This window comes from Heteronotia binoei, chromosome 15, assembly GCF_032191835.1.
Source record: "Heteronotia binoei isolate CCM8104 ecotype False Entrance Well chromosome 15, APGP_CSIRO_Hbin_v1, whole genome shotgun sequence".
Lineage (NCBI taxonomy): Eukaryota > Metazoa > Chordata > Lepidosauria > Squamata > Gekkonidae > Heteronotia > Heteronotia binoei.
The window spans coordinates 10,582,873-10,608,620 of record NC_083237.1 but is presented as its reverse complement, the minus strand read 5'-3'; the positions used below and the strand labels follow the sequence as shown (position 1 = coordinate 10,608,620).

The 25,748-nt window shown below is 43.0% G+C and overlaps 2 protein-coding genes across 2 annotated transcripts; one reads left to right on the top strand and one right to left on the bottom strand.

Annotated features, from left to right (window-relative positions):
• Positions 1–8,610, top strand: LOC132582985 (vomeronasal type-2 receptor 26-like). The gene is made up of 5 exons (XM_060254649.1): positions 1–209; positions 2,670–2,961; positions 4,343–4,691; positions 6,137–6,271; positions 7,709–8,610. The coding sequence occupies exons 1-5, from the start codon at positions 1–3 to the stop codon at positions 8,608–8,610; spliced, it is 1,887 nt and encodes a 628-aa protein (XP_060110632.1).
• Positions 8,611–18,249: 9,639 nt separating this feature from the next.
• LOC132582984 (olfactory receptor 6X1-like) lies at positions 18,250–19,182 on the bottom strand. Its single transcript, XM_060254648.1, has one exon. It carries the CDS (start codon positions 19,180–19,182, stop codon positions 18,250–18,252), a length of 933 nt encoding a protein of 310 aa, XP_060110631.1.
• Positions 19,183–25,748: the final 6,566 nt, after the last annotated feature.

Sequence of the window (25,748 nt, the reverse complement as noted above, 5' to 3'; positions counted from 1 at the left end):
ATGGTAGCATTCATGGTCGTGCCACTTCTACAGACTTCCATGACCAGCAAATCAGACAAATGCCCTCTGAGAGGTGCCCTCTCTAACCTTCATGAGTTGTACCAACCAGGGAACTTCCTGCTTGGTGGGATTGTTTCTCAGATTGGCTATGTGTTTTGTGACATAGACTTCAAGAAAAACCCTTCATCAGACTTGTTTGAGGTTCCCACGTAAGTTCTTCTGTGAGCTTAGATCACAAAACCCATGAGTTATTTATACAAGAGACAGGATTCTCCAAGAAAGTGCTCCCAGATTTGCCTCTCTACCCTTCCAATCCATTTGTGGATTTTGTTCACTATTGTCTGTTACAAAGTATGTTGAATATCTTCTCCCACAATAGAATATCTATTTTGGAAAGCAGGACCAGGGCAGGTAGTAGTGATGGTAGCTGCCAGTAGGAACCTGGGAATCCCCCAGAAGTAAACCAGTTGCCAGACTGCAGTGATCAGTTCCCCTGGAGAAGATGGATGCTTTGGAGGATGGACTCGATGTCTCTGTACCCCACTGAGATCCCTGTCCTCCCCAGGCTCCAGGCATTTTCCAACCTGGATCTGGCAAACCCTACTCTATCCCTCATTTCTCATCACTGGGAGGATTTGGGGAACCTACATGTTAGAAAGACTACTTTACAAGCACCAAAACCACCTACTATGTCGTTGTGACACTTCTATACAGCACAATTATGTAAATAACAGACGTAATTATTTACAATGATGTAAAGAACAGAAATTCAATACATCGAAAAAGAGTCAGGAGGGAGGCGACTGCTCAAAAGCCAGTTTGGAGGGGAGATTCTTTGTCTCTGTACCTCACCGAGAACCCTATCCTCCATCCCCAAATTTCCAGGAGTTTTCCAACGTGGATCTGGCATACCCTACCCTGATCCGTCATAATGTGGGGGAGGATCTGGCAACCCTACCAGTTAGAAAGAATATTTTAAAAGCACCAAACCTGCAAACACTTTATATGATATTTCTATACGTTTCAACCTTTTACAATTGTATAACTAACAGAATTCCACACACACTGAAAAAGAGTGAGAGAGATTGTTCAAAAGCCAGTTTGGTTAGGACAGCGTAGGACCCTTAAAAATGAATTTTTGATCTAGAATTTTGTTTGTATTTATGGACCTTTCGTTACTTGTAAACCGACCCTTGCTCTCTAGGATGCTGTTATTATTTTAAAAGTCTATTTGGAGTTAAGGTTTGTAATAATAGAGTAATAAGAATCTTAGGAACTTAGAAGTCAGTCCAGGATAGCATAAAGATCTTGGCGAGAAAACAGGAAATAATACTTCTCAAAAATGTCAGAGCTGTAAAAGTAAGAAATATTCTCTTTTTGTTATATGGTGTTGTTCTGTAGTGAAAAGAAGTACTGGCAAAATGTATTCAAAGTACCAGAGGACATTTTTTTATTTAATGCCCTTTTGGCACAGAGTGGTAAAGCTGCAGTACTGTAGTACTGTGATCTGAACTCTCTGCTCATGACCTGAATTCTATCCCAGTGGAAGCTGGTTCAGGTAGCCGGCTTGAGATTGACTCAGCCTTCCATCCTTCCGAGGTCAGTAAAACGAGTACCCAGCTTGCTGGGGGTGGGGGGGAGTGTAAAAGACTGAGGAAGGCAATGGCAAACCACCCCGTAAAAAGTCTGCCATGAAAACGTGAAAGCAACGTTACCCCAGAATCGGAAATGACTGGTGTTTAGCACAGGGGACTTTCTTTCCAGAGGCAAGAAGATGGCTCAGAAGGGGGGTTACAATTGCCTACCTCCAGTGGCATGTCTCTGGTGTCCTTTGGTGGTCTTCCATCGAAACTCTACCAAGGGCCAATCCTGTTTATCTTCCAAGGTCTGACAAGATAGGCTAACCTGGCTATCCAGGTACCTTACCTGGATAGCCCAGGTTAGCCCTATCTTGTCAGACCTTGGAAGATAAACAGGATTGGCCCTTGGTAGAGTTTCGATGGAAGACCACCAAAGGACACCAGAGACATGACATGGAGGTAGGCAATTGTAACCCCCCTCTGAGCATCTCTTGCCTTGGAAACTCAACAGTGTAAACAAAAATCAGTTGTGACTTGATGGCAAACATCAATAACAATATTGCCAATGTCCAAAATCAAGGTCATTAAACAGGCATGGGATTTGAAGCGGAATAGAGAAGAAATTTGGATTAGGATTGCCTGCCATTCAAAACATCCTGAAATGCAATGAAACCATTTCTTTACTGAATGAAAAATAACTCTTATTAAAAATAGGAGTCCTTTAGTAAAACTGCTTCCTTTCTTTTATGCATGCACCTCCTTTCTGTTATACTTTTCCTGGTTTTACTTTTCCACTTGTTGAACTTCTTCCTTTCTTTTTCTCATTCACTGCTTTGACCTGGCAAAAGACAGTTTATCCTCTCTCTTTTTATCCCCCCCTAAATAACTTCACAGAAAAATATATTCTAGAAAAGCCCAAAGGCATTTCATGTAAACAAAGATATGTTTAATATTTTAGAAAAAAATAGTAATATATCAAAATACAACCTTTTATCAAACTAATTCAGTCAGAGACAAAATGATCAATATTATGATAAAATGGGGTGCCATACAGAATTATCACATAAAACAAACCTTGTCTATCCACAGTGCTGTGACTAAGTTGTACCAGCATGTCCTGGCCTTGGAATTCGCCATCAGTGAGGTCAATGAGAATACCCAGATCTTGCCCAATATCACACTTGGCTTCCACATCTCGGACAGCTATTATGATGCGAGAGTGACCTATCTTAGCTCTTTGGACCTCATCTTCAAGATACATCGAAGCTTCCCCAATTATATGTGTGACACGCATAAAAACCTGATGGCTGTCATTGGGGGTTTTTCCTCTGATACCTCCTTTCAAATGGAAGATATCTTCAGTCTTTATAAGATTCCACAGGTAGGATACATATTTTGCAGTGTGAAATTTCACATTTTTGAGGTAGGCGGTTAATCTCTTTTTTGGTGTGTGAAGAAGGGAGAGGTATAACAAACAGCAAAATCAAGACTGTGTGACTTGCAAAAGTACAAGAATTAAGGCAAGTTAAAAAAGAAAAGAAAAGACAAGGTAAAGGTAGTCCCCTCTGCAAGCACCAGACATTTTTGATTCTAGGGTGATGTTGCTTTCACAACTTTTTCACGACAGACTTTTTGTTACCGGGTGGTTTGCCGTTGCCTTCCCCGGTCATCTACACTTTCCCCCCAGCAAGCTGGGTACTCATTTTACCGACCTTGGAAGGATGGAAGGCTGAGTCAACCTGGAGCCAGCTACCTGAACCAGCTTCCACTGGGATCGAACTCAGGTAGTGAGCAGAGGGCTCCGACTGCAGTACTGCAGCTTTACCACTCTGCGCCACAGGGCTTTCTCTAAGGCAAGTTACTTCAGACAAATAAGAAATATCAGGAAGCAGGAGGAATGACAATGTCCTTCTGAGAAGTTTCTTTCCCATAACAATTTCTGATACGCCTGTCCTAGTTCAACAACTGGTTAAGCCATAATTAGGAATGGCAAGATCCAAGTGGGTAACTGCTAGAACCCATGTAGAGATAACTGACGAACACCTTGAATCATCAATGGATGAAGGACTGTTTCTAAATCACTCCTTCATTACCTGGATTGGCAGAATGGTTTGTGGCATCAAGCATATTTTTTTTTCTTAACGGCATGGGATGAGGGGGTACATCTCTCAGTAGAGTTTTGAGTTTCAGGCTGGAATAATAAAAACAAAACTTTCTGGTCATTCCAGTCAAATCAGGAGCCACGATGAAGTTGCCCTAAATACTGACAGCCAATGGAGTGCCTTTGTTACAGTTCAGGGTTTCTAGCCTCTATGTGGGGCCTGGGGTGCTCTACGGCATCATATTCCTGCTGAGTTGTCTTTGGTACTCAACACACACCTTCAACAAGCACCTCCTCAAAACCTACAAGGTTACTCCAAACTGGAGTTCGCATTCTTAATACAACCCGTTCTTCAAAGTTCATGGCATAGCTTGATGATGCAGACCAGACATTTTAACAAAATCTATTTTATCCCATATATTGTTATCCTGTGTCTTCACCTGGGGAAAAAAAGTGTTGGGGGCGGGGCAAAACAACATTGTATTCCCAGCTAGAATTTTCACTCAGTGTAACTGAATTTTTCTACAGTACAATAACCTTTATTGGCATGTTAATTCTTCATTAGATCAGTTTCTTTCAGCGACTGTTCATTGCACAAAGAGGCACAAGCATGTCAACACTCCATACAATTAATTGTCGAGTGTCTCAATTTTCCTTTTAGCTAACATATGGTTCATTTGCCCCAGAGGAGAGGGATACAAAACCGTTCCATTCCTTTTACCGCATGGTCTCAAATGAAGAACATCAGTATATAGGGATTATCTGGCTGCTTCAGCATTTTAGCTGGATGTGGGTCGGGTTGTTTGCTGTGGATAATGACAATGGAGAACATTTCATGAAGGTCCTGGAGCCACTGCTTTCCAAACATGGAATCTGTTCAGCCTTCACTGAAAGATGTCCAAACACACTCGGCACGGACAATTTATTTGATGTTAATGAGTTACTCTCAAATATATTTCGACCTTTCACAGAGAGCAATGCGAATGCATATATCTTCTACGGAGAATTAAGTACCTTTCTCATATTTATCGGTTATATGTTTATAGGAGATCCTGGATATATGGAAAATGCCTCCTATAGAAAGGTGTGGATTCTGACAGGCCAGGTTGATTTTGCATTAGCAGGCAGTCAAAAGTACTGGAACTTTCAATACTTTGATGGTGCGGTTTCCTTCACAGCTCACTCAAATGAAATAGCTGGATTTCAGATATTTCTTCAGAATGTACACCCTAAATGGAAAAAAGTAGATTGTTTTCTAAAGACCTTTTGGGAACAAGCATTTGATTGTACACTTCAGAGTCCCCAGAAGGGAATGGAAATCCCGGATGCATGTACTGGGGAGGAGAGGCTAGTGAATCTCCCTCGGGCAGTTTTTGAAATGGACATGAGTGGTTATAGCTATAGTATCTATAATGCTGTCTATGCTGTGGCACATGCATTGCATGCCATGTACTCATCGAGATCCATCTATAGAGGAATTCCGGGTAGGAAAAATGTGGAATTTCTAGATCTTCAAACTTGGCAGGTAATCTTTCCACCATAAAAATGCCTCTGTTTCCATCAATTGATGGAAGATAATATCTATCTTGGTCCATTCTGAACCACTGTTGACCAGAGGTTGGTTGACATATGGGGTGGAGGAGAAATGAATTTCCTTCTGAATGTTCTGCCTGATAAATAGTTATAAATGACATTATTCTCACCCTTGATTTCAACCAGCTCCATCCAGTCCTTCAAGGCACTGTGTTTAATAACTCAGAAGGAGAAACCATGTCTTTTAATGCAAAGAGAGAAATGGGAACTGGATTTGACATAACAAACTTCATCACCTTTCCAAACAAGTCCTTTCTCAGAGTGAAAGTTGGAAGAGTGGATCCCAAGGCTCTTGCAGGACAAGAATTCATCATTCAAAAGGAAATGATTACATGGCCAAGGAATATGAGCCAAGTATGGTTGAATGGGTATTTTGGTGGGTGACTCCAGTCTTCAGATGGGTGATGTGGGTGCTGGAAATCTCCTTTGCTCCGTATCGTGACCTTGTCTATCTTTGATTAGGATGTGTATCATTAACAACTTTGGGATACAAAAAGTGTTCTAACATTATTAAACTTCATAATCTCTCTTTCTCTCTCTCTGGTGGAGGGAGGACCAGATGCCCTTTTCGCTGGTCACCTACATTTGATACATTTTTAAAAACATATTTCTATAGCACAGACAGATGCAGTTCATGCTAGGGGTTGAAGCATGGGAAAAATAAGTTTCTTTCCTCCCATTCATTCACTATTGTTCAACCAGACAACAGCATGCAAAAATAAGGTTAGTTGAGATGAGAGAAGGACTTGCAAGATGCTCTGAATGTTTCTGTTCTTCTAATGTAGCTATCTAGTTGCTGATTTCCATATCAATTAATTGGCAAGAATCTAATTTCTTCCGCCCAATTTTTCTGTCTTTTGAGTGGAGCAGGGGGTGCCCCTTTCCTTGTGCAATGATTACTGCCAGCCTGGCTATCACAAGAGGAAGAAGGAAGGGAAGAAATTCTGCTGCTACGATTGTGCTCCCTGTCCACAAGGGAAGATTTCAAACCATGTGGGTAGGTAACAAAGTGCACATGCATTCTACATTGATTCAGATCCAGTCATTTAGCTAGATGCATGGTTACCCTTTTATTTAACTAACGCTTAACGCCACCATCTCTTCCATGCTGCCTATAGGAGTGGCAATTTCTGTTCGGTATCAGCAGTATTTGGAAGGAGGTCATCTCAGTCCAAATGCTTTCCTTCACTGTCAATTCACCCATTCGGTTCAAGTCTACATATCTGTCTTTAATTAAATCTTATCCTAGTTCAGTTCAGTTTAATTAGCCTGATTAAGAGTTTTTTATTGCCAAAGTTTCTGTTTTTGTTTAGAGCTCTTCCTGTTCATATCCCACAATCTCAAATACGAATGTGGGAGAGATCTCTAAATGATTTCTTCTGGGTTGGTAAAAATGCAAGAATTAATGTTGATATGCTGTGTCGACCGATGTAAGCTGGTGGTTTGGGTATGACTGATTTGAAGTTTTACTGTACTGCTTTGAATTTGGCTAGCACAGTCATAGTTATTTTGGGAAAAGCATATATGTCATGGCAAGCTGTCGAGGAATCCTATGCAGCGCATCTTTCATTGCAGGAGTTAGTCTGGAGCTCTAAAAATTATAAACCTGTAAACATTAAAAAAACATCTTTTTAGATAATTCATTACAAATTTGGGACAAATATAGGAAGCGTTTATTCCCAGTATGTTCGCACTTGACTTCTTTTTAAAATCAAGATTGGTTTTCCTCCAGGCAGGAATTTAATACTTTTAAAGACAGAAGAGGAAAGGATATATATAGAATTATTGATCTTGTTCATAAAGGTATTTTTATCAGTAAGGAGGATTTAGAGAAAAAAGTGGGTGTAAAGCTCCCATGGTTTAGGTACTTGCAATTTAAAAATATGTTTTACAACAGCACTACTGATATGATAAGAATTTCTATAGCCAATCCATACACAAAAGAACAACCTCAGGTAAGCTCCTCCATTTGCATGTCACAGTCCAGGAAGCTCCCACAAGATAATGTCTCAGACCTAACCCAGCTGTCTGAGTAGATATAAATTACCTCCCTACCAACTTCTCAGTTTGACCCAGAGAGAATTCCAGTATTCTGGGTTACACCTCTGAGGATGCCAATCACAGTTTCTGGCAAAACATCAGGTGTAACAATGCCAAGACCATAGCCACATAGCCCAGAAAATCTACAATAGCCAATAGACTCTGTCCATGAAAGCCTTCGACAACATAAATAAAGATTATTTCAATTTTTTTAAAAAAGAAAAAAAACAGTGAGTGAATATAAAGATGCATTTTCAAATGACGATCTCCTTATATAGAGCCAGTTAAGAGGAGGAAGACTAATGAACTCCCTCAGTGCTCCCATGGAATTTGCTAAGTAATATTTGTATTGACAGTGGCATGGCCGCTCTTTCTTTCTTTCTTTTTTTTTCAGATATGGATGACTGTGCTGTATGTCTGGAAAATCAGTATCCAACCAAGGATCAAGATCAATGTATTTCCAAAATGACAAACTTCCTATCATATGAAGAACCTTTAGGCATCTCGTTGACTTCCATTGCTCTTACCTTATCTATAATCACACTGTTGGTTCTAGGAATTTTTATTAAGTACCAAGATACCCCCATAGTCAAAGCCAACAACCGAGATCTCAGCTACACACTTCTGGTCTCCCTTCTGTTTTGTTTCCTCTGTTCTTTGCTTTTCCTTGGAAAACCAAGTAAACTAACCTGCTGGCTCCAGCAACCTGCTTTTGGCATCATCTTCTCAGTGGCTGTTTCTTGTGTGTTGGCCAAAACCATCACTGTGGTTGTAGCTTTTATGGCCACCAAGCCAGGGACCGACATGAGAAAGTGGGTTGGGAGAAGACTGAGCAATTCTATTGTACTTTCCTGCTCTCTTATTCAAGCAGGGTTTTGTGTGGTGTGGCTGGGAACGTTCCCCCCTTTCCCAAATTTAGATGCACAGTCCTTGACTGAAGAGATAGTGATACAATGCAATCCAGGGTCTATCACCATGTTCTACATGATCTTAGGCTACATGGGACTTCTTTCCATTTTCAGTTTGACGGTGGCGTTCTTTGCTAGGGATTTGCCAGACAGTTACAACGAGGCCAAGTTCATCACCTTCAGTATGCTGATATTTTTCAGTGTTTGGTTGTCTTTTATTCCAACCTACCTGAGCACCAAAGGAAAATACATGGTAGCCGTGGAGATCTTCTCCATTTTGGCCTCTAGTACTGGGTTACTTTGCTTTATCTTTTTCCCAAAATGTTACATTATTCTGCTGAGACCTCAACTGAATCACAGGGAACAGCTAATTAGGAGAAATACCTAGTTCTCCATGGTGTAATGAATTCAGGGTGGAATGAATGAAGATAGTGGAGTTTAACTTGAAGGTACAGTTCAATCCTGACTGTGTAGCAGACCTCAAAAGAAACACCATTCTGTGTATGGCTAATTATAAGTCAAAATCCTTTGATAAGTATTTGCTTTTGTGATGACTTGTCAAATTTTGTGAACAATCCTCTATTTCTCTTGATCAGCTTTTCATACGAACAATTTAAAAAACACACCATGTATTGACATTTACAGGTATTGAAAAAGAGGAGACTATTGATTCATTTCCTCGTCAATTTACTGGTAAATGTAAACCAGGAATGAATCACAGGTGTTTGGGATGTTTATTAAAATGGCTGGCTTTCAAGTTGTGATCTTTAGAAATAAATGTTTTATTGCTTGTCTGAGTAGCTCCAGTATATTTGATTATGAAAACAGATGATTTTGTAGGAAAGACTTATGATCACTTTGCCACAAGCCTCACCCCCCATCTTCCAGTCCCGAATCTGGCACCTTCATTGTTGATATAGCAAAGAACACCTTTCAAGAGAAGAATTACGCCCTGACCTGGCTACCACAGGCAAGCCCGATCTCATCAGATTTTGGAAGCTAAGCTGGGACAACTCTGACAAGTATTTGGATGGAAGACCTCCTTGGAATACCAGCAGTTGGGAGGTGATGGCAGGCTTTATCCAGTCACTTCTCTGAATGTCTTCCAGGCCCCCAATAGGTCAGTCACCAGAAGTTGTCATGTTTTCCAGGTACGCACACACAGACACACACATACACAATCTTCAAAAAAACAAATTAAAAGAATTGCTAGCTAACCTCTGTCCTTCATTGGGGCATCACTTGATGCTCTTTTCTGACTGAGTTGTCAATGTCCAAGTCCACACATATGCTTTTTCACAGCCTTTCATAGCCTCACAGAATTGTATTAAGGGTATCTGTGCTAGTCCACAGAAGAGCTAGATTTGAGTTTAGGCACCAATATGGGTTAAACATGTCAGCAGCTAAAAGGGATATTGTTCCAAAACATAAAATTCATCTTAGGAAAGCTGTTTTCCATAGGAAAATTGTCATCATGGCTTATGTAGGAAACCATTTCCCTTACTCTGATGGCATAAATATAACCCAATAAAGAAGCATGGAATGTTATAGTTTTTTCAAGATGTGAAGTGCAACTCAAACATTTTACTCAAAGACACTAGAGGGTACTGGTTAGAATTCTACAAGTAAGACAGCCCCCGGTTCAAATCCTTCATCTTGATTACCTTGAGCCATTTATCTGCTATCAACCTCACTTCTCTCACAGGGTTGTTGTACAGATCAAGCAGTGAAAGGCAGACTGTATCTGTTGCCATCAGCTTATTTCAGAAAGGACAGGTCAACTGCACAGACTGGACGACAAATTCTCTCCTCATGAGCAAGAAAGACCTTCAGTATGCTGAAGGGAACAGCTAATTAGGAGAAGTACTTAGTCCTCCATGGTGTAATGAATCCAGGTTGTAATGAATGAAGATAGTGGAGTTTATCTGATTTGGGCTACAGTTAAATCCCAACTATGAAACAGACCTCAAAGAAACACAAATCAGTGTTTGACTAATTCACATGACTGAATATGGAGTGGAAAATTCTATGTATGACTAATTATGAGTGATTATTCTTTGATAAGTATTTGTTTTTGTGATCAACTTGACTTGTGACATTTTCTCAACGATCCTGTATTTCTCTTGATCAGCTTTTCATATGAACAATTTAAAAAAACAACAACAACATCTATTGACATTTACAGATATATGATGAAAAAGAGGAGACTATCAGTTCATTTGATCAAAGATTTACTGGTGATCCTTAACCATGAATAAATCACAGTTGTTTGGGATGTTTATTAAAAAGGCCGGCTTTGAAGTTGTGATCTTTAAAAATGAATGGGCGTTTTCCCACAGAGCTTACCGCGGAGCGATGTCCCTCTTCACCGCTCAGCGTCTGCGCGGATTTCCCACCAACTGCTCCACATAACCAGGAAGAGCCGCGGCTTTTGCGTCGCTAATGTAAACTGGTTTTTAGCGGTTTACATCTGCGACGCAAAAGGTCTGGCACTTCCTGGTTCTGCGGAGCAGTTGGTGGGAAATCCGCGCAGACGCTGCGTGGTGAAGAGGGACGTCGCTCCGCGGTGAGCTCTGTGGGAAAACGCCCAATGTTTCATTGTTTGTCTGAGTAGCTCCAGTATGTTTGGTGTTTTTTTTTTTTTAAATGATTTTGTGGGAAAGACTTTTGATCGCTTTACCAGAAGGCCCCCCCATCTCTCAGCCCCCACTCTGCCACCTCCATTGTTGAAATTGCAAAAAACACTTTTCAAGAGAAGAATTACACCCTGACCTGGATTGCCCAGGCAAGTCAGATCTTGGAACCTAAGCTTGGCTGACTCTGGCAAGTACTCAGATGGGAGATCTCCTTGGAACACCAGCAGTTGGGAGGTGAGGGCAGGCTTTATCCAACAACTTCTCTGAAGGTCTCCAAGGCCCCCAGTAGTCCAGTCACTAGAGGTTGCAGTTGATTCCAGGTGTACGTGTGCACACAAACACACATGACCTACCAAAAATAAAATAAAAGAATTGCTAGCTGACTTCTGTCCTTTATTGGAGCATCACTTGATGCTCTTTTGTCATTGAGTTGTCAAGATCTGAGTCCACACGTATGCTTTTCCACAGAACTGGATTACATAAGTACACAGGGATCTGTGCTAGTCTTCAGTAGAAGAGCCAGATTTGAGTTTAGACATCAACAAAGGTTTCCAGGGTATAAGCTTTCAAAAGTCAACGCTCTGGACAAAGGCACATAATACCTCCGCTGGAAATGGAAAGGCAGGGCAGGTAGACCGGTCCAACAAATGCAGCTTGGTGTACTCTGGAAGGATCAGTCAGAGATTCGAGATTACTGAATTCAGGATCTGTAGCTGTGAAATACGCAAAATTCTGCAATCCATGCTTGGCAGACTTAAGAATGAAATGTACTTGGCAAGTATCACGTATGAATTATGGCTGAGTCTGGGGATCCTTGGATGCTGTAAGGTCTGTGGAGACACCTGCCGGCCAAACCCAGCATGAATATTTCATATTAGAGGAAATGATCAACCTGGGAAATGAAAATAATTGCCTTCCTCTGTACTGTGCTTTCTGTCTGATGTTAGAGTAAGACAGGAAAATCAGGTTCATTAGTAGCTCAGATTAAAAAAAAAAAATCAACAATTAATAGCTAGTCCTAATTTTAAAATGCAGTAGATTAAGAGTCCAGCAGTAAACTTGTCATATGATCAGATGCCAGCAGAATGGAAAGATATTGGGGGAGGAGAGAATGTTCTACTCCACATTTGTCAGGAGATGGCAGTAAAGGCTTAGTAAAGAGAGCAACACTAGACTCAGTTTCTCAGGAAGTTTCTTTGGTCATTCTGTGAAAACCACAGGAAGTTTCGTTATTGCACTTTTGGCATAAATTGAACTTCTATTGCTGCAGCTGTGAGCTTGGGACTGATACCACAAGGAGTGGCTTTATGGGCTTTTTTTGGGGGGGAGGGGCTGTCGCTTGTGTGCCATGCTGTAGGGGGCACTGTGGGACCATGACAAACCCAATGCTAAATTCGAAGAAAAGCGGACGAATCCAGTAGCACCTTAAAGGCCTTAAAGCCTAACCAAAGGTGTGGTAGAATAAGAACTTTCATGAGTCACAGCTCACGTCTTCAGATACGAGGCAGGCTAATATGACTACCCATCTCGATCCACAACATTTAATTAAATCAAATTCACACTTCAAAGTCGGTGGCTTTCTCTTGATTCAAAGAATGGGGGAGAGGAATAAAACAAACAAACAAAACAGGTTGTTTCAGGAGATGGGATATTTTTAAAAGTGAATCTGGATTTCAGATCTCCTGGGCTGAAAATCTCCAGACTCACACAGCTGAAGATCATATTATACTGAAAATGCAAGGCTGCATGAAACTGGATGATGATGTATTAGACCCTTGGCTCATCAAGCTCAGTGTTGTCTACTCAAAATGGCAGTGGGTCTCCGGAGTTTTTCGTGACATTCTATCACATCACCTCCCACCTGACCCTTGAACTGGGGATGGCAGGGAGTGAACCTGGCCCCTTCTGCATGCCAAGCAGATGCTGTACCAGTGAACCACTTCCTTTTCATCAGCAGGCATCCCTGAAGCTGTGGCATGTCTGTAAGGAAAACAAGTTAGGTCCAGGAAATGCAGACACAACTAACCAAAAAGGGTAATGTGTAGTCTGACCCCGAGTCAAATCATTTAATTAATTAGCATCATTTGTACCCTGCCTTTCTCCTCAATGGTGGTCCTAAGCAGCTTCCATCAATTACCTCCCTTATATTTTATCTTCGCAACAGCCAGGCCTTGAATTCAGCAGGAGCTCACAGGAGCAAAGCTCCTGAACCTTCCTGATGGCCCCCCTCCTCCTCCCCACTGACCTACCTTGTCCATGGAATAGTAGGTGCAGCTGCATAACAATCCCTGGATTAGGAGAGCGGGCAGCCAGCCAGCCACCAGGAGCTTTGCCACACCACCAGCAACCCTCATTAACCCCTGGAGAAGCCCACACCACCACTTCTTATGTGATTTTAGGCAGTGGGTAGCTTGCTGGCCTCTTGACTGGGGGGGGGGGGTAGCCCAGGAGAGCCTCAGGTGAGTGAGGCCTCCTTGGGCTGGCTGGATCTCTAGCCAGCCCAAGCAGGCCTTGCTCACCCAGGGCTCTCCTTTCTTGTGTCAGGTTGTTTTTGGCTGGTTGGAGGGGTGGCATATGCTAATGAGTTATGCTAATGAGTTCCACAACCTATTTTTCTACAAAACGACAGGGCCAAGCTCACTGAGCAAGCTTCCATGGAAGGGTAGGGATCCATAGCTGAGTCTCTTTAACCACTAACCACACTGGATCTCAGAATTCTTGGTCCATCCATTCAAATCTCTGCACAGTCTATCAGTGAAAGTCCAAAGTGCTAAACAGAGATCTTTTCCCATTCTGCTATCAGTGGCCCTTGGGAATACCAAAGGTTTAACTCAAAATTTTTATACATTCATAGCCTGAGTTGTACCCTTGCATCACAGTGCCTTAATAGGAAGGCTATGGGCACTGAAATAAGATGAACCAACCTGTTTTTGGCAACGCCATCTGGTACTCCATGCAGAGCTACTGCAAAAGGGCACTGCATCACTTTTGCCTCAATGTTGCAAACACTGCAGCAGCTCCCTACCTTTAAAAAAATCTAAATGTGTTGACATCTTTGCCATACATTTGAACATTATTATTTTTCTAGCAAATTTTGTCAACGTGGTTGGATGAAGTACAAATGTAGATTCACTGTGATCAGAGACAACTTATATTAGAAACTGGACTGTTTCAAATCCAAAGAGTATGTTCATGAAATACTCTTGTTCTCATTCAGAAGTATGAAAACTGGAAAGCTAAAGGGGTGGCTGAAATAATCTGATTGGCTGTCGGAAGGAGATGGGAAGGAACGAGTGATGGGAGAAGGGGTATTTCTGAAATGCAAACTAACATATTTGCCCTGGATTATATAAGTACTTGCGGCTTATTAACCTCCTTGTCTGCGGCAAATACAGAAAATCAGTTCTATTGAACCCAAGGCAAAGATCTAACAGGTGTCATGTGTTTTTTCCATAACATTTGCTTTATTCTATGGTTCTCATTAATTGGTGAGTAATAGCAGCACAGCCTTTGATATTTCTTTACTTTAGTTACTCAGTGGATTGGATTCCAAATTCTTAAGAGCTTAATTTCACCGCAACATGAAACTATTGAGCTATTTTCTTTTTTAAAAAAAATATTTTAAAAACTTTTTAAAAATGTATTTTCAAGCTTCTGTAATGAAATTTGAAGATTTCAGTCTATATACATTCACACTAAAAACTGAGTTTTGAATCTGAGTTTTTAAACAATGTTTAGCATTTGATATGTAATGAATTTATGTGCAATTACAGCAACCTAATGAAAACTAGAATTCACACTCCCTATTTCTAACTTGTTTGTTTTTCTTTTGTGTCAGATTGAATGATGGTATCATTTCTTTACCATCCTTATTTTCTATGTCTCGAAGATCTTTCTTCATATTAACAACGTAGTCAATGAAAGATGACCATCTTGCTTCAGGTTTACTAATTTTCAGGTCACAAAATAGGTTTCATCTACCTTAGGTTAAGTCCTGGGTCATCTTATATTGTGTATTAAACAAAACCAAAAACCTCTAATTGTCTGTCTGGATGTTATGTGGAGCATAGTTCTCCAGCAACGGCTTCCCACCCACAGTTATAATATTTCTCCTCTTTTAAAACCAGGTTCTTCTGAATCAGTCACTTTGACTCAGCCTCCAATGGTCTTAGCGTCTCCTGGAAGCTCAGTAACTCTGGACTGTGTGGTATCTGGATACAATATTAATGACCACCATATGCACTGGGTCCGTGAAGGCAAGAAGAAAGGACTGGTTTACATAACAAGCTTCAGGACTGGATACACCACATATACTGCCAATGAATTTAAAGGTCGTGTGACCCCCTCCACCAGTGACTCCACAGCAAAGCTGAAGATAGACTCTCTGACAGTTGAAGATACTTCCATGTATTACTGTGCTAGAGAAGGCACAGTAGCCTATGACAGGCTCATCTTCATACATTATCCTCCAGGGGACCAGAAGCATTTCAGTTACGATACTTCACTAATCCCCCCGCTTCTCCCATTCAGTTCTTTCAGTTCCTAAATTGGGCAGAGTTCAGTTGAGAGCAGCTGGTGAAGTCCTGGGATTTTGGAACGCAGTACTATTATTGTGAGGAGAAAAGGGAAGTCTTTGGTGTGGTGTCTCATCTGTTTCAAAGGAGGTGGGAAGATGTAAGACTGGACCCTCATGTCACTGATTCAGGCACATCAACCAGCCAGGATTCTTGAAGGAAGGATTAAAAAAAAAAGACTGATAAATATTAGTTGCAGAAGCTATTTCCCCTTCATCCGTAATGTCATGATCTGTCACATGATGACTACAAAGCAAAAGCTAATAACTGAATTGCATCTCAGAGAAATGGAACAAAGGCAGCAACAGTTCTCTGTCTCCTCCCCCCCCTTTCTCTCCATGTATGCAAAATGCCACCCAATCGCAACCAACTTATGGCAACCCACCAACAGGTTTCCAAGTAAAGTGAGAAGCAGAGGTGGTTTGCCACTGCCTTCCTATGCTTAGTTGCCAGGATCTACACCATGCTGCCTTTCCTCCACAAAATATTCCACAGAAGCTTATTGTCCAGACATTTGCACTTAGAATCACCCACAAAATGTATGAAACCACTCACCAGAAATAATGAGGAAGCACATGGCACATAGCCAGGGGTCGTTTTGTAGGGGAAAAGGTGGTGGAGCTCATCGAACTGCTCTTCTTCAACCGTCATTTTCAACCCTCTTCTTAACGTTCCATCCATGCTCATCTCATTGGCAGTGAGCCAGACATCCCTTCCTGAAGCAGCTAAACAATAGAAACGTGTAAACATATTTAACCCTATAATGACTGAACTTTAGACATTGCCTAGACATGCAACATAAATACTCAGGATTTCAACAGAAGCAACAAGATAAGGACAGTGACTCCCATAGCCACCATAACATATTTCAGGGGTGGCCAACGGTAGCTCTCCAGATGTTTTTTGCCTACAACTCCCATCACCCCCAGCCACTGGCCATGCTGGCTGGGGCTGATGGGAATTGTAGGTAAAAAACATCTGGAGAGCTACTGTTGGCCACCCCTGTCATATTTGATCCTCCAAATTCCTGAACTAGTGTAGAAGAAGAAGAAGAAGAAGACGATATTGGATTTCTATCCCGCCCTCCACTCCAAAGAGTCTCAGAGCGGCTCACAATCTCCTTTACCTTCCTCCCCCACAACAGACACCCTGTGAGGTGGGTGGGGCTGGAGAGGGCTCTCACAGCAGCTGCCCTTTCAAGGACAACCTCTGCCAGAGCTATGGCTGACCCAAGGCCATCCCAGCAGCTGCAAATGGAGGAGTGGGGAATCCAACCCGGTTCTCCCAGATAAGAGTCCGCACACTTAACCATTACACCAAACTGGCTCTCCAGTAAATGTGTGAGACATTCGCCTCACTGAATGGGACAAGGCACTCTTCTTTAGTGACATTTATAGTCACGATACTACAAGATACTGCTTTTCTATATACTTTAGTATCCACAGACTACCATCATTAATCTTTGCAAAACCCTGGAAAAGCAAAGATGTGGACTTACCCTGATCCCCATTTGTGGCACCGCGGGGAGGGGTAAGAGGCAAGGCAGGCTTTTGCTGGTGGAGGGAGCGGGGCCAGACCAAGCGCAGGAACCCGGGGCCCGCCCTAACCTGATGCTGGCCCTATAGGCTGTCTTTGGGGTGGGTCAAAGGGCAGGGGGCGGCCAGCAACTACTTAGGATGCAGCACCGCCTCCTCCTGCCCTCTTTGGCCATCGGATTGCTTTATCAAAGTATTTGCCTAAAGTTTAGAGGATATTAATGGATTGGAATGCAGTTTGAGTCCAGTGGCACCTTTAAGACCGACAAAGTTTTATTTGTAACTCCAGACACAATGAAAAGGAAATGACCAGTAGGTACATATAGACAGAGGGTGATCAGTAAATTAGCATACAGCATAATGAAGGTGTTTAACAGATTCAAGGACCAAACAAGAATAACAAACTTAGTTTATACGGTTACCATTTGTTTGGGTTTAATTCTGGGTGGGACGGGGGAACATAGTGAAGGAAATAAATATGTCAAAATTGGAGACTGATGGACAGATGTATCCTTAATTGTGGAATGCTGAAAGTAATTGACTGAGGCCCTGCCATGATTCTCCAACCGTCTCCTTCTCAAACATGGGAGTGACTTTATAGCATCTTCTTCTTTGAAGTAGGGCGATTGGCTGGGTAGAGTTATTTCCCCTGTCCCCAGACCAGAGAATCCAATATGCCATTCCAAATTACATAACGTTCTACTGTTCATTACATTAATTTGCAATCTACTACTCTAATTCCAAATAAGAAATAAAATAAAATGAAGAGGACCAGGGCTTTTTTTTTTTTTTTTTTAGCAGGAATGCACATGAACACAGTTTTGGCTGGCATGGCATCAGAGGGTGTGGCCTAATATGCAAATGAGTTCCTGCTGGGCTTTTTCTTTTTTAAAAAAAGTCCTGTAGAGGACAGATAGCCCTTCCTAGGGATTGGTGAGAATACAGATGTGAGGGCTGAAAGAACACATTACGCTTAAAAGGCAATGTTTAAACAAAGCCTTACCATGAAGAAAATACAAAAGCCTTGAAGTAGACTGAAGTCTATAGTTTGATACTAAAGGATTATAATTATAGAATACCCCTGAGTGACTTGGAATCAATGGGGGAATTTAGTGAAATCATATAGTTAGTGATGCCATGTAGTAAATAGGAATGTTATGGGGGGAAACTGGAGGAAATGGTAGAACAGCAACTTTTTCACAATTAGATTTTAGTTCAGTAGTATCTTAGAGACAAGAATCTCAGGGTCTAAGCTTTCAAGAGTCATAGTTCCTTTCATCAGTCAAAGACTGAGACACTTTCTTCTCAGTATTTTCCACGCTGCTGCTTTGAAGTCTTTGTTTCGGATGGTGTAGATGAAAGGGTTTAACATGGGTATGAAACTGGTGCGCACGAGAGACACCACTTTGTTGACTTTTGTATCTCCTTGGGTTGAAGGTCTCAAGTACATAATCATAAGAATCATGTAGAAAATAGAAACAACTGTGAGATGGGAAGCACATGTCACAAATGCTTTGGATCTCCCAGTGTCAGATGGAATCCGAATTATCGTAGCTATTACGCATGTATAAGAAATCAATGAAAAGCCAAAGGAGCCCCACATTATAGTAGCGCCATATAAGAGACCAATCAACTCGATCAAAGTTGTGTCAGCACAGGCTAATTTCAAAACAGGACCAACATCACAGAAGAAGTGGTCAATTACATTCTGTCCACAGTATGGGTAACTCCAGACAACTGCGGACTGTGAAATAATTACTGTAAGCCCTCCAACCCAAGCCAGCAAGAACAAGTGGAGGCATAGTTGATTTGTCATGACGGTATTGTAGTGCAAAGGTTTGCAAATGGCCACATAGCGGTCAAAAGACATGATGGTAAGAGTGATGTGTTCAACAGCCCCCATTGAGAAGACAACAAAGCCTTGTGCCATGCAGCATGCAAAGCAGATGGTGGTTTTTCCTGACAGTACGTTTTCCAGCATCTTGGGAACCTCTGCTGTTGTGGAACAGATCTCGGCCATGGAGAAGTTGACAAGGAAAAAGTACATTGGAGTATGGAGCGTAGGTTCTTTGAGGACAACTAGGATGATCAGGCTGTTTCCTGTAAGTGACAGAAGATACATCAACAGAAATATGGCGAAAAATGCTCCATTCAGTCTATGAAGTTCCGGAAATCCCAGGAGAATGAACTCTGTGACTGATGTGCCATTGGCCATCTCTTTCATTTCTTCTTTTCTGAAAAAAAAAAAAAAAGCAATAGCATATGTCAAAAGGGATTCTCATGAGAGGCAGTGCTGGGTGGGATGGGAGAAAAGGATTTAATTCCTTTTTTAACAAAAAAAAAAATACACATATATGTGTATAAGTATGTATTTGCCCCATAAGGCCAAATTTAATCTACACATCTTCCCAAATCCAAAGGAACAGAAGGAATCACCCTGAAAATTTTGTTTTACTGAACTTGAATCTAACTCTTTTACTGTGGCTACCCTTCAGAAATAGACTTTCTGGCTCAACGCTAGGAAGACCTTCCTGACCGTTAGAGTGGTTCCTCAGTGGAACAGGCTTCCTCAGGAAGTGGTGGGCTCTCCTTCCTTGGAGCTTATTAAACGGAGGCTAGATGGCCATCTGACAGCAATGAAGATCCTGTTAATTTAGGGGGGGGTATTTGTGAGTTTCCTGCATTGCTCAGGGGGTTGGACTAGTTAACTCTGGAAGTCCCTTCCAACTCTATGTTTCTATGTTTCAATCCAACCAAATCACTTTTCATTCTTCTTTCCCAGTAAGATAATGACTGGGCAGGAAAGACTTCACCTTCTTTTTTAAAATAATAAACTTGATTGATTTTAGAAAAACCAACAATGATCAGCAGAAAAAAATGGAAGATTTTTATTTAAACGTTGTAATCATGAACAGTTAGATACAAACAAAGGTGAGAGGGACGGTGGCTCAGTGGTAGAGCATCTGCTTGGGAAGCAGAAGGTCCCAGGTTCAATCCCCGGCATCTCCAAAAAAGGGTCCAGGCAAATAGGTGTGAAAAACCTCAGCTGGAGACCCTGGAGAGCAGGGGAGAGACTGTGGCTCAGTGGTAGAGCAACTGCTTGGTAAGCAGAAGGTCCCAGGTTCAATCCCTGGCATCTCCAAAAAAGGGTCCAGGCAAATAGGCCTGAAAAACCTCAGCTTGAGACCCTGGAGAGCCGCTGCCAGTCTGAGTAGACAATACTGACTTCGATGGACCAAGGGTCTGATTCAGTATAAGGCAGCTTCATATGTTCATAAGGTGCATACTGCTGAAAGTTTCCAGTTATTCTGCAGTAGGTGATGAAGACTCAAGTCCAGTAGTACCATAAAGACCGACAAGGTTTTAGGTATATGACATTTTGAAAGTCAGAGCTCTCTGTCACCCACCCCCTGCTTTCCCCATGGTACTGCTGTAATTCCTAACACCATCTTTTTAGGATGGCTAATGTGTTTTTATTACTTATAAATTTTGTCTCCTATATTATGAATTATTATGATGTACACATCCGTGAATCCTGCTTTGGTGGGGAAAGGTGGTTAAAATGCAATGGAATAAATGTTCTTCTAGATAGTGATAAAAGAGTCTCTGACCAATTTCCCACTCACCTTACGCCACTCTGATGCTCCTCTTCTCAGCGGGGCTTCTGTTAGATTTCACACTATCTTCAACTAGCGTTGACTTTTTCATGCAACAAACAGAAACTGGTTTTTAGAGGTTTCTATTTGCTGCACACAAAAAAAAGCTGATGCTTGTTGCAGCCCTGGGGCAGATAGTGTGAAATTGGATGGAAGTCCCACTGAGAAGAGGAGCGTCAGAGCGGCGTAAGGCTACTGGAAAATCGGTCCCATTTTTTTTTCTATTTAAAATGGTCTGTTCAGAATCTGGAGAACCGGAGCTCAGGAAGCAGAGCAATCCAAAAAAGAAACTTTATCCCCATTAGATCTTCCAGCATCTGAGCCTCCAGCTGAAATCTAAAGGGGTACAACCCAGAAACAGAAACACCACCTTGGCAGGGGTCAGACTAGACATAACAGGGCAGCCATGTTTATTTAATTTGTTTATCCCAAGTTGAGCTGTTTGTTTTTGAGATTCAAATAAACTGCTGTGGTGTCTGACACCTATACTCTGTTTGCCTCAGAAACATTTGCCTTACCTGGCTTGTGTAGAAGTGATGGTCTTCTCATGTTCCTCTCTTGACAACGGAAGTGCTTCACGCATGAATAGGATAGATGTGTGATCAAAAACAGGACTCCTGCTTCCAAATCTAACTGAATCCGAAGCATTAGAATATATTGCCATTATTTGTTTTATGTAAAGTCAGATTTCCTGATGTCTACTCCATATCATTCCCATGTATTCAGCAGCAGATAATAGCGATTATGAAATACACTATATATCAGTTCTGTTCCTTATCCTGCTATATCCTCTTTCTAGTGTGTTTGTATGTGTGCGTGTGTTTCACTGTTAACAGCTCAAGGCCTTCCCAAGAGGAAATCTTCCCATGCTAATTAAGAAAAACATTACTGGTAATACACCTTTTAAAAGGAAAAAAACCCCACTCTTCAAGCAACAAAATGTTTTTATTACAATATATTTAAAATATTTTTAAATTTTTCTTAAGGTAAATTTGATAGAAATTAGCAGGATGCACACACTTTTAAAAAGTGAAAAACCGGGATCACTTTAGGTCTGATTTATTGTAAAATATTTGTTCCAGTAATTTATTAATAGCGTCCACTGACTGAAAATTGGAGAGTTTCTTCTAGTCTTGCATAACACTGGTCAGTTAAGAGGTCTGTCCAGGCTGTATTCATTCCTACATTCCGCAGGGCCTGTAAGACCGGATTGTTTCGACAGGCCTTCAATGCTTAAACTGAGAGAGAGCTGCCACCTGACATCAGCCAGAGTTCCCGGTGACCACCGTCTGAAAAGCAGAACCGCCAACATAGTAATGGTACAGCACCATGGAATAGTTTTTAAATTTTAATTGTATTAATGTTTCATAGATTTTATCGACTTATTGTTTTAAATCGTGTAAACGACTGTTGTCAGGCTCTGTAACTCTATCATATTAAAAATGCAAAATACTAACCAAATGGACTCTTCATACTAACCCCGAGCCTTTCATTATACTGTAGCCAGCATGCATATTGAGGGGGACATTTGATGTGTAAACTTTGTTTAGGTTATAAAAGGAGCAAAGGAATGCGACCGTTAGTAGATACCGCGGTCGGCCAGCATCTTCCCAGAGGCAAAGAGATAAGCGGAAGCTCTCGTGTGAAAGTTTGCACCTTCACTCCCCTTTGTTTTGACAATAGTGACTTTGCTTTGCTTAGATACTGTTTTGATGCAGATTCCTTAAGACTAAGAGACACCCATTCCCAGGTATTAGTCTCAACTTTTGTATCCAGCTATGAGTTTCCAATAAAGTATACATTATCAAAGATTTCAGGTTTTCACGGCTGGTAACATCATTAGGGTTTGTAGAGTCTTTCGGGATCAAGTGCCGTGTTCTACTGGAGAAAGTTTTCCTTCCAGATGTTTCATTCTCAGATGCGGAGAACATCCTCAGTGGCGTTGCAGCCGGAGCAGGCGCTCAGACCTTCTTGGCTTCTTGGCTGCTCCGCTAGAATGTGTGTCTGGGAGTGAGCAGCCCAGCAGCAGACACCACCCACACCCAGAGACCCCCTGTGTTGTCATGATGCCCCCTGCCATGTGCACAGAACACCTACCCCGGAGCCGCAGAACTCAGAGTGTGAGTGCATCAGTCGCAGATCTCTGAGTCCACTTCATCAACCCCCCCTCAGTGCCCTGTGCACAACAGCCCTGTGGGGTTGGGTAGGCTGTCAGCCTGGGCAGGCTGAGGGGCGGCACTCCCCTCCCCTGACCATCCACATGGGGGCAGCGTGGTGGCTCTTAGACTATTCCCCCCCAGGAACCAAGTCTGCCCACCCTCCCAGTAATTTCCTCAGAGAGGCCACTGACAGGGTGGGGGGGTTGCCCAGGGAACATGCAGCAGATGCCAAGCAGGAGAGACAGCAGAGGGCACAGCTCAGACTTTATTTTTCTGGAACAGAGTGCAGCAGTCTCCCTGGTGCATACTGGGCAGTCTCGCCATGGGCGGGGCTCCATTCCAAGTGGCAGGCAGAAACCGCTGAGGGAGTGAGGGTGGGTGATGGAGCGACACACATGGAAGCCTCTGTGTTGGAGTCCCACCTGCAAAATGGAGATAGAGATCAAGAGCACCTGCAGGGGTGGCGGCTGGAAGAGCAGGCTGCTTTTCAGCTGGGCGCTCTCTTAAAGGGACAGTCTCTGACCCACCTCCCCACAACGGGGCAGCTGCCACACACACACACCCCGTGCCCTGCCAGGGGATGGGAACGCCACAGAGAGCAGACCAAGGGAAGGGAGCAGGCGGCAGCACAGGGGAGCGGGGTCAGCAAATGCTCCCTGCCAGAGCCTACTGCCTGGTTCAAGTGCCAGAGATGCTCACACACCAAGGGGTCGAGAGTGATGAGAGGGGGAGGCTGGGAGAGGACAGTGGAACTTTCCCAGCCATGGGCAGCAGTCCTCGCATGCAGAGCCACAGGGAGCCCAGAACCTGTGGAGACCTGGAAACAAGAGCAGTTAGCCCCAGGGGAGAGACCTCTCTCTCCCCCTCACAAGTGAAAGATACTGTCAAAGCAACTGTGTGGTGCAAAACCTGTCACCAACCGTGCCCGCCTGTCCCTCACTCTAAGTCTGTATGGCAGACAGTTTACCGGCAGAGCTTCCTGCCACGCGCTTCTCTCCCTAACAACTGAGTTGTGCGAGGCCAGAGCGGAAGTATTTCTTGGAGGGGAGAGACCACGAATGGGTGCTGGGGAGGAGGCAATCACGCCGCTCCCTAATGGGTTTTGGAGCTTCTGCAGCAGCAGAGGTGACCTTTGTTTTTGGTTTCAATGAGTGCCTATGGAACACGCCGCTGTTTTTGTAGGCATAACGTTGCACCTCTGGGAGGGGCGTGTCATGGGCCAAACTGGTCAGGAAGCTGCCTAAGCCTGGCCGCGCCCCCAACTCCACCCCCTCCTTCACCTGAACGCCGCACTGCACCTCACTTCTGCCCATGCTTGGGCACAGCCCTCAGGTGCTGCTGCCCTCAAGAGGAGCAGCGCTTGGGCGGCCCCCCGCCCACGTAACCCCCCCCCCCCCCCCGCTGTGGCGGTGCTGGTCATATGTTGGTGCAAACCCTTCCCGCGCCCAAGTAGCATCTCGTCTGCTCCCAAAAGACTTTCCGCCCCCCCTCTCTGGATTGTGCTGCTATTCTACTAGGTTGGCAGTCATATTGGATAATGTTTTAATAAAACCAGAAGGTCAAATGGGACTGTGAAACCTCTAATGATTTCACATAACAAAAATGCAAAACTGAACAGGGATTTTCAGCTTCAAAGGCTAGGGTTGTGAAATTCTGTAGCATTCTTTGAGTGGATGTACAATAAAAGTTCCCTACAGTTTGTGGACATTATAGAAGACTGGGTCTCTCTGGCCACAACCTGGTGGGCCCCTGCACTGAAATCCCTCAGGGTCCTGTGGGAACTTATGCAATTCTTCATTGCATAAGTAATTCTGAAATGTTTCTTCAGGCTTTTGGTTGAGGACACTGACGGTCACCATCCTAGCAGGCACCCTTCTCCGCTCCCTAGATGTGTTTTGCCTCTTCCTCCCTGCCCGTGAAGTCGCCGGCAGTCTGAATTGGAATTCATTACCACCATCTGATTTTATTTTTTGAAAAGTTATTGATTGTTTAACTTGCATGTTTTATTATGGACTTGTACATCTCCCAGAACCCTAAAGTAGCAGGGACCGTGCAATTCATAAATTTATTTATTTACTAGGAATAAGGCCTGTTTCAAGGAAAAATACAATGGGCTCTAGAAAGAGGCTCTAGGCAAGTGCCTTCCCATGCTTGCTGTCTTCCCACCCACTCAAGTGAAGGCATTCATTCCCCCTAACCTTGATGTCTTCCCATCCCCACCCCAAACTCAGTACCTTCAACTACCAGCCATCCCCTAACTGCCTCTTCATCTCAACTATCCTTGCACCTTAGGCTCTCCACTACTCCCCCCATCCATGACATTCACTCACCCACCACCCTTGCTGTCTTCCCTCCCCCCATCCCTTGGCTTTCACTCACCTACCCACCCTTGCTGTTTTCCCACTCACCCCCAACCCTTGGCATTCACTCACCCCTCCCACTGTCTTCCCACCCAACCTGCAGCTGAAATAGATAACTGCTTCCCACTCTCCCCAGCATATGTGTGTGTGTATGTGACCCCATGTCTGTGGGGCTCAAAGTCCTGAAATTGCCTCATAATTGAGATAAGGAAGAATAATTATGGGGGTGCAGGGAGGGCATGGCAATGGTCATACAGATGCATAAGCTCAGCACTTCCTTTTGTTTGCAGTGCATTGTTGCCACCTCTTCCTGTCATATTCAGCCTTGAGGTGTTTAGGAGCAGCAAGCACTTATGGTGCGATATGTGTTTTTGTTTTTGTCTGGCATCATTGTGTTATGGTATACCATAGAGTATGCACCTCATGGCGGCCATTTTCTGTAGGGGAATCAATCTTAATTCAGCTTGCCATCTCCTTCTCCCTCCTTGCAGCCTCTTTTTTTTTTTTTAAGAATGAATTTGAAGGAACAATCCACCTTCCAAAAGATAACATCAGCATTGGCTTATTTACAGATATCACCAACAACCCCAGGAGTCCAGCTGCCAT